Source organism: Drosophila mojavensis, unplaced genomic scaffold (genome assembly GCF_018153725.1).
Source record: "Drosophila mojavensis isolate 15081-1352.22 unplaced genomic scaffold, ASM1815372v1 contig_80, whole genome shotgun sequence".
Classification (NCBI taxonomy): Eukaryota; Metazoa; Arthropoda; class Insecta; order Diptera; family Drosophilidae; genus Drosophila; species Drosophila mojavensis.
The window spans coordinates 4,613,597-4,622,928 of NW_025318906.1; the positions used below are offsets into that span (position 1 = coordinate 4,613,597).

The window sequence follows — 9,332 nt, forward strand, 5'->3', positions numbered from 1 at the left end:
ACAACAACTAAAAACTAAATACGAAACCTTTCGCCTTGACTGTAGAACGTTTGCATGTGGCTTTTAATGAGCTGTAGCTGAAGCTGTAGCTAGAAGCTGAGAGAAGCAAAAAAAAAAAAAAAAAAAAAAAGCGGACGGACTGTACAACATGTGCGTGACACTTGACTCTAGGGCATGGCACAGCAACAGAGCGAGAGAGCGAGGGAGATGGTGAAAGAGAAGGTAGAGACAGGGCAGACGCGCTTTTCAAAAGAAAATTTTTTTTTTTTTTTTCTGTTCAGTTGCTGCCACGACATGGCATTGTGTTCATTATTATTTATATTATTTTTCTCAGTTTTACGTTTTCGTTTTTTGAAATTTTCGTAGTACGCTTTAAAGTCATTGCCTGCCCTGCAGCAATAGTTGCTGTTGCTGTTGCCGATGTTGTTGTTGTTGTTGGCTGCATTCAAAATTATAAACAAATTTTGCACGTAAAACAACAGCAGCAGCAGCAGCAGCAGCCGCAGCCGCAGCAAACAATCGCATGCAATGTACAAATTTTCCAACAATGAAAAGGCAGCAACAACAGCTAGCGCTATAATAACAATAATAAAATGAAAATGCTACGGCCGGCAAGTTGCGTAATCCGTCAACCATGGCAGTCAAAAGAGCAACGCAGCAAGAAAATACCTAAAGCAACAAAAATAACAACAACAACAGCAGCGGCAACAATCTCAGTGCTGTCTTTGCAAGTGGGTGGGGCTGTGGTTTCTCTTGCTTAGCAGCAGCGCACGCAACAATTGTGTAGCTTAACCAACAACAACAACAGCAACAACAACTTGGCTGCATGCAAAGCGACAGCAGCTGACACAAGAGCAACATTAAATAGTTGCTGCTGGCAGCAATCGCGCATTTGCAATCTGTTTCTTAAACATTAAATAATAATAAATGCGTTTTTTTTCGGCTTTTACTTTTATTTATTTATTTTCGTTTTTGTTGCTTTTGTTTTGAGTTTTTGTTTTTTCTGTTCAGATACAAATCTTTGCCGCATTTTATGAATGATCGCCAGCGAGTGGCCAAAAAGCACTTGTTGCGCCAGCAACAACTTGTTATTGTTGTTGTTGCTGCTGCCACGGTTGCTGCTGCTGCTGCTGCTGCTGCTGTTGACGAACAACTTTAGCGACAAGATCATAAATCAAAATTTTATTTTGTTTCGCGCAGCATTCGCTCAAGTACTCCATCTCGCTCACGCTTCGCGTATACCCCCTCCTCCTCTACCCTGTTTCACTATCTTTATTTTATGACTTTTTGTTGTTGCTTCTTTTGCGCATAAATTAAAAATTGCCGCTGCGCTGGCGATTGCAGCGCGATTAAAATAGATTGCCCGCTGTGGCCCGGCGACGGCCTGGCGAGGATGACGTCGCTGCCTAAACACGTCTGTCTCTCTCTCTCTCTATCTCTATCTCAAATATCCCACTGACTAACTGTCTTAGTGACTACCTGACTACCCGTCTTGCCAGCTGGCGCGTGCTTATGGAAAGTTTATTGCTGTCATAAAAATATATAAAAAACCAAAAAAAAAAAACAAAAAACAAAAATCTGAGAAAGGCAAACAACAAAAACTATGCAGATTCAAATTATAGCAAAATGAAAGTGAGCCACGGTGCGTATGCGCAATGTTCAAGCTAAATTATCAAAAGGAAGAGCAATTGCTGAAGCTGTATAAATTGCTGTTGCTGTTGCTAGCTACTGCTGCTGCTGCTGTAGCAATTGCTGCCTGCTATAGGCCACATATGAATGTGCCATTAATCAGGCTAAACAAAATGTTTACAAAATGTAACAGCAGGCGGGCAGCAGCTAATTCAAAGAGCCGACAACAGCAGCAGCAGCAGCAACAGCAGCAACTGCTGCATGCCGGCGAAAAATGGTTTTTAATGTTGGCCGCTTTTTTGCAAATTCGCGCACCAAAAATGTGCTGCAAATATGCTAAAATCTTGTTGCATGGAATTTATGAATGAAAAGTCAGCGGCCAAAAGAGCCACAGAGAGCCAACTTATTGTTGGCAACATAACAAGCAACAAGCTGAGAACAATGCGGGGAAAACACTGCATGGAGCCCAGCGAGATTGTTGCCCGTTGCTGCTAGCCATAAATTTGTGAACAGCAACAGCGAGAGCAACAGCCACAGCCAAGTGCAACGCTCGAGCGTGAATTGGCAGACAGCATTTGCAACTTGGCCAAAATGGAAAATGCAACAACAACAACAAAACAGCAGCAATTGCTTTTGTTTAGCCTTTTTTTTTTGTTTTGGGGGCGTCGTTGTTGTCATTACCCGGGCGCAGCTTGGCTGTCTTGTCTATTTGCTTAGACGCGGCAGCCAACAGTTGTTGCTGTCGCAGCAGCTAATAAAGCGCTCACTTCCTCGAGCCAACATTATTTATGGCCAGCGTCCACAAGCGGGCGGGCCCTTAGCCCTAGCCACCCGCTGTGGGCGTGGCAGTGCCATAATTTATCATAGCAAAAGGCAAAAGTTTTTTGGTTACTTTTTTTTCTGCAGAAACTGAAAACTATTTTCCACCTTTTTTCATATTTTTCTTTTTTTTTTTTTTTGCTGTCGCGCTCCCACACAAATCAGGCACAAAATCAATGCTTTGGCCAGACGAATAGGTTGACGTTGGTCTCTCAGTCGCGTTTATCAAATGCGTTATCTTTTCCCACGTTTTAAATGCTCAACTGTCAAATGAATTAAATGAGCAGGCAGCAGCCGCGCAATTTGAATTAAGATCAACAAAAACGCACTTTGGCAACGGCACCACAAACCAGTTTCAATTGCGCGCAGCCAACACAGGTGGACACACTGCCAGAGATATGCTGTGATATGCAACAACAGCAAGAGTTAAGGCTAAAGCTATAGTCACAACAACAACAGTTGCTGCTTGTGTGTGTGTGTGTGTATTAGAAAGCCTGAACATTTGGCCGCTGGGGCGCATCTGTTGGCTGTCGACTGGCCATCAATTGTGGTTCTCTCTCACAGCCACGCATAAATTATATTCCCAAGTGACATATTGCGGAAGTGATCAAGCAAGAAGAATAAGCAGCAGCAGCAGCAGCAGCAGAAGCCGCAGCAGCACAAGTGTTGTGCCATCTGACTAGAAGCTAGCTGCAAAGTAGGTTAAAAGGATAATGCTGACGAGTTATATAAGCGAAATACTACATAGACGAAGTTCTATTGCTCTCTGAGGTGTAAAGAGGTATTCTTGTATAGGTGAGATCTATTGCTCTCTGCTTTATAATGAGAGCAGATGTATTAATGTATCAAGATGAGATGAACATACATAGTACCGCTATATAAACACGTATCTGTTATGTATCAGTGATTCATTTTAATCAATTCATTTTTGTATAAAAAAAGTCAACTTGACTCAACTCCCATTCGACTTGTATCTCATCTCTATCTCTATGATATATATACATATACACATCAAAAAGAGTTTTCTTCCTATAGAACATACTAACGTCTGTTCCTTATTAAGTCTATGTTATATTCATGCAATATAATTAATTTTGATTTAAGTACATCTAGTAGTCATCCCCATTATCTGTACCTAGTTTGTGCCACAGAGCTGTAATATAAGCCGAGTTCTGATAGGTCACATATGATATACCAAACAACAAACTCATAATACCCTTTGCCTGCTATAGGGTATACATATGTAATACAAAAAGTCTGGCTAAGAAGACAGATCTCTTGGTAACGGCTGCTGCTGCTGCTTCAAGTGACACAGTGACATGCTAATTTCTCGTTTTTTTTTTTTGCTGCTGTGGCTGTTGTTTGCCATATTTGTCCATATGAAAGTGGTACAAATTGATGCGAGAGCCACAGAAACCAAATGGAGCGACGAGAAGGAGCAGCAGGGGCGATTGCGATTGCGATTGCCATGACATAAGGCTGATTGACATTTGACAGACTGTCCAACAGTCCGTCTCTAGCTGTCTGTCCTGTCAGACAGTTGACTACACTTTTACTCTCGTGCGTGGCTTTATTTTACTTCTTTTTTTTTTTTTTTTTTTTTTTACTTTTGCTTTTTGCTCTTTGCATAAATATTTGTGACCATGCGAGTGGGGGGAAGTCGAGCTCGTTTTGTGAGGTGTTCTTCTCAAGAAAAAGAAATAAATAAATAAAGAAATATAGATATATATTTATATATAAATATATATTTATAGCAGCTGGTATTAATTTTCTAGCCTCTTGCATTTTCGCTCATATTATATAATTTATAAAAACCTGTCAAAACATATTTTCAATGCAAAGCTGACAATTGAGATGCTGCTGGCTAATAGCTGTTGGACAAGTAGAGTTGAAAGTGGCAGAAAGTATTTTTGTAAAAGTAAAAAGTAATAAAATTATATTTTCGCCATGATATATTAGTTTCTGATATATTGCTATATATACTGTAACCAATTGGCCCGCTTTTAAAATCTGTTAATATTTTATATTACATTTTGCTGCATGCATAGAGTCGTTTTTTGTTTGTTTAGTAACTGCCTCGACAATATTTTATTATTGAGCGCATTTTTTGCGCTTGGTTTCTCTTGCGTAACAGCTGACAAATAGCAAAAGCATAAACGCGAACTTCAAACTAAACCACCAAAACTAAAAGGAAATAATAATACAAATAAATACTGTTGTCTTCAGCATCTCAAATATATATGTGTATACAAATCAGACTTAGATCGAGTCAAGCATTAGCTAAGCTATGCAAAAATCGCTGCTCGACGCTCAATTGAAGCGCTTCGCCCCTGTACCCAATTTCAAATCGAACCGTGTGCCGCTCGATTGCGCATTCAATCGAAATTGAAAATGAAAATCCAAATGAAAATAAAACAAACTCAAAAATCAAAGTAACAAATAGTAAACTTAACTTTGCGTCAATGTCAATGATCTGTCAGAGCGCGGGGCGCACTAGCAATTCGACAATTCGACAATCGGACAATCGGACATTCGAGCCAGACCATCCGGCAATCGTAGCCGGATCAGTGCGATTAGCGAACATGTCTGACTTTAGTCAATACCGGTAGTTATCGCTTAATTGAATCCACAGCCGGCGGCACATGCACATAAACCAAATTCAGGCCCAGGCCACAGCGCCAGGCCCCAAAGTCAAGCGCCAAAAACATTGCCAAACTCTTTATGGGGCGACATTTAAATAGCGGCAGTCGGTGAAATTTCGTTGGCAAAAAGCCCCATAAAAAGTCGGCCGTAAATAGTAGTAAAAACAGTAACGAAGGCGCCCAATGGTAATGGAAGACTAATAGTTACCCTGTAACCAAGTGACAGAACATTTTTGATATTGATCAGATATAAGTAGATATATAGTACATATAAAAGTGTATATACAACTATGCATATATACATTCTCATAAAGATAGCCCATGTCTTCAAAAGAATCCAATCATTATCAATAGATCTTATCCAAAATATCTACCCATATAAATAACTAACGACACAGTCAAGCCTGACTGATCAGCACTAGCTACATATACATAAAGCTAATTTTCATCTCCTACACTCTTCTTCGATCATACCCCATTTCTGGCCACAGGGTGCCTAAAGAGTTTAGGCACACAAAAACTCACAGACACACACATACATACACTCAAAAAAAGAAAAGATCGTATGCTACGCTTCAAAAATTCAACCAACCGCGAAGAACGACCTTGAACAAGTCGGTTATAGATAGTTATATATGTATGTATTGGAAGACTATACACGAATCTATTCATATATATATATATATATGTATGTATACATAACTATTTGTAAGATTGCAAATTGTAGATACAGTTAAAAGCGCGCATAAATAGCATTAGATACGCGCTGCTGTTGTATCTTTATATAGATGTATTTATACACACACTTGAGCCCGAGACGAAGTCGAGAGATTGAGCAACGGGGTAGCTGCTGCTGCGGCTGCTGCGGTGGCTGATGCCGTTGGCTTTCAAAAGTGAAGTGCGCACAGCTCAGCGCACAATTAGTTCTACATAACAACAGCAACACGTCTCGACTGGCTGCGATTCGAAAAAAAAAAAAAAAAAAAAAAAATGAAAATTGAAAGTAACTGTGAGATACATTTTTGGCTCATTTGCTGTCGCTTCGCAGCTGATGATGACGAAATCGTTCACTCGCAGAAATTATACTGCACTTAATACTCTGTAGGCAAATACACACACACTCAATTGAGTTTTCTGCAAGTGTCACACGCTGCCAAAATGTGTTTTGCTGTTTTCTGTTCCATTTTGGATGCCAAGCCAAGTGTTGAATTCATTTTAGCTGCCAGCTGCTTTTCACAAGCATTCACTTTTAATTTCATATGAAAAGTGGTTTGAAAAGCCGTTGTGCATATAGAAAGAAATAATAGCAACGACAACAACAAAAACAACTATCAAACACCAACTAAAACTAACTTAGTCAATAGCTCAATCGATTCTCCTTGTTGAAAGATGCTGGGCTATTACTTAATTAAAGCCGGCTTTGCTCTTTATTTTATAGCCGCTCAGACAATTTAATTTCTGTATATACATTAATGCACAGCGAATAAAGTTGAAACTCATGCTGAGTCGAATGCCTAGATATTGCGTCACATACTATATATATATATAAATACATATATATCTGTAGATATATCGAAAACATGTTGTTGATTCAGTATTCTTCATTCTTGATTTTTGTAGGTGAAAATCTGGTTCCAGAATCGTCGCTCGAAGTACAAAAAAATGATGAAGGCCGCTCAGGGTCCGGGCACCAACAGTGGCATGCCACTCGGCGGCGGTGGACCCAATCCTGGTCAGCATAGTCCTAATCAAATGCACAGTGGTAAGTTCTTCATTTGTGCCACAGATCATAATAATATATCATAAACTAATATCATTTATTTTTCATTTCTTTTCTCACTTGCAGGCGGTAATAACGGCGGTGGCTCGAATAGCGGCTCACCCTCACATTATCTACCTCCCGGACATAGTCCAACGCCATCAAGTACGCCTGTGTCTGAGCTATCACCCGGTAAGTTTGAGGGAAATCTTTTAAATAGAAAAAAAAAATTTACAATCTCTACTCTATCTATAACCATTATTAAGCCAACACTGCTAACTGACACTCATTGTTGTTCTCTCTCTCTCTCTCCTTTCTCTCGTTCATGTAGAATTCCCACCAACGGGTCTTAGTCCGCCAACGCAAGCGCCATGGGATCAGAAACCGCATTGGATCGATCATAAGCCACCGCCGCAAATGACGCCACAGCCACCTCATCCAGCGGCGCCGCATCCGCAATCGCACCACCATAATCCGCCACCACAAATGGGCGGCTATGTGCCCCAGTATTGGTATCAGCCCGAGACGAATCCTTCATTACTAACGTAAGTTCAAGCAACTCTGAGCAGAAATCACAAAACCAAGCCATTGCAACACATTTCATAGCCAATAACTAACTAATCACTTGTTAAACGCTTCTTTTCTATGCGTTCTTCTCCCTTCTTCTTCTCTTCTTTCGTGCAGCGTGTGGCCGGCGGTTTAACATCACCCAAATCAACTGCATCCGCCGACGCCTTCGGCTGCGTGGCCGCAGTCTACGCAAACGCAATGCTATGAGACGAGGCCCTGCGCTGAACTGAATCTCCATCACAATCATCATCATCATCATCAGCATCAACTTCAACATCAGCATCAACATCATCATCATCATCAGCATCAACATCATCATCATGATGAGGTATTCGTGGGCGTTGGTGACGGCGTCGCAGCGGTGCAGTGAGGTTGACCCAAAAATTTATATATATATATATATATATATATATATATAAATATATACAGATAGATATATACAAATCTTAGCCAATAATTGAATATTGATTGAGCATATTGATGATGAATATATATATATAAAAGAACATTGTAAAATATTAAATAATAGAAAGCAGCTACATTTTGTATATGTGAATGAGTCGTTTTACAGTTAGTCTAAATAATTACATTAAAAACAATAAAATAAAAATTATGAAAATAAAACATAAAATACAATATACAAAACATACAGACAGAAATTCCTCAACTTAATTTTATGCGTGTCCTTCATATTGTTTATATATATTTAAATATATTACTATATAATTTTTTCTCTCTTTGTAAACTATAGCAAAATGCATAAATTGTATATGAACAATAAAAAAACACTAAAAATGAAATCAGCTGTTGATCTTAAGCCTTTTTTTTAGAGCCAAGCAAAGGTCTAATTTGTTTTTGTTTCACCCTTTTTTTGTATAGATAAAAAAGAGCGACAAAATACAAAATGAAACAAAAAAAAAAAAAAAGAATCAGTAAAAATCAGATCTCAACGGAACATTTTGCATATAATTTTTGATAATGTCTCAAATGCACTCGGAACAACAATAAAAACATTAAACAAACAAAAAAGAAACAACAATTAATTTTTTCATGTTATGTGCAATATAATTAATAAATGAAAATAATAAAAAGAATTATTTAAAAAAAGAATCCGCTGTCAAGTTCATTAAAAAAAAACTCAATGAAATTCAATTGTGTAAAAAAGGCGTTTAAAAAAAATTTTTATTGTAAATTTATGTAAAATACAAAAGAAAAATATTAATAATAATAATTTAAGCTAAACTAATTTTGAAAAAAAAAAACACAAAAGATTTTAAAACAAAATAAAAACTAAAAAAAAATCACTGCATAAAATGTAAAGTAAATTTAATTAAAATTAAAGGCAAACAAACAATAATTATATGGAAAAAATTATATATATATATATATATATAAATGTACACATTTATAAATTTATATACAAGTATATATATATGTATAATTGTAGTGCTTGCTATAGCCTTAATTTGTAATTTAATTAATTAAGTGGTAATTAGTGCTTGTGGTTAACTGTAGTTTTATTTAAACAAATAAAAAAAACAGGCAAATGAATAAAAAATTAAAAAATAAATTTATTTCAATGAAATTGTATTTAGTTTCTTTTATGATTTCATTTGCATTGTAAACTATTGAATTGAATTTAAAAAAATAAAAATAAATAAAAATAAAATAAGAAAATTAAAGAAAAAGTTAAAGTTAAATTAATATACAAAATAATAGAAATGTATATGAAAAACAAAAGAAAATATATTATGTGCTAGCATTTAATTAAATAGTTTTAATCTAGAAAATGGCAACTACTTTCTAAATAAATCAAAACAACAGCAAGCAGATATATATACATATATATGTATATCTCAGATAGAGAAACCAAGCGAAAAACCATTTAAGTTGTAGTATTTGTCGTAATTTTT

The 9,332-nt window shown here is 37.1% G+C and overlaps 1 protein-coding gene across 1 annotated transcript in view; it reads left to right on the forward strand.

Moving 5' to 3' along the window:
* Positions 1-7,824, forward strand: part of LOC6578720 (homeotic protein distal-less) — a 29,000-nt gene extending 21,176 nt beyond the window's left edge. The window contains exons 4-7 of the mRNA XM_002004592.4: positions 6,711-6,852; positions 6,937-7,041; positions 7,181-7,394; positions 7,534-7,824. Coding sequence (XP_002004628.4) covers positions 6,711-6,852; positions 6,937-7,041; positions 7,181-7,394; positions 7,534-7,552 — 480 coding nt within the window. The 3' untranslated portion in view covers positions 7,553-7,824. The remainder of the gene's footprint in view (positions 1-6,710; positions 6,853-6,936; positions 7,042-7,180; positions 7,395-7,533) is intronic.
* Positions 7,825-9,332: the final 1,508 nt, after the last annotated feature.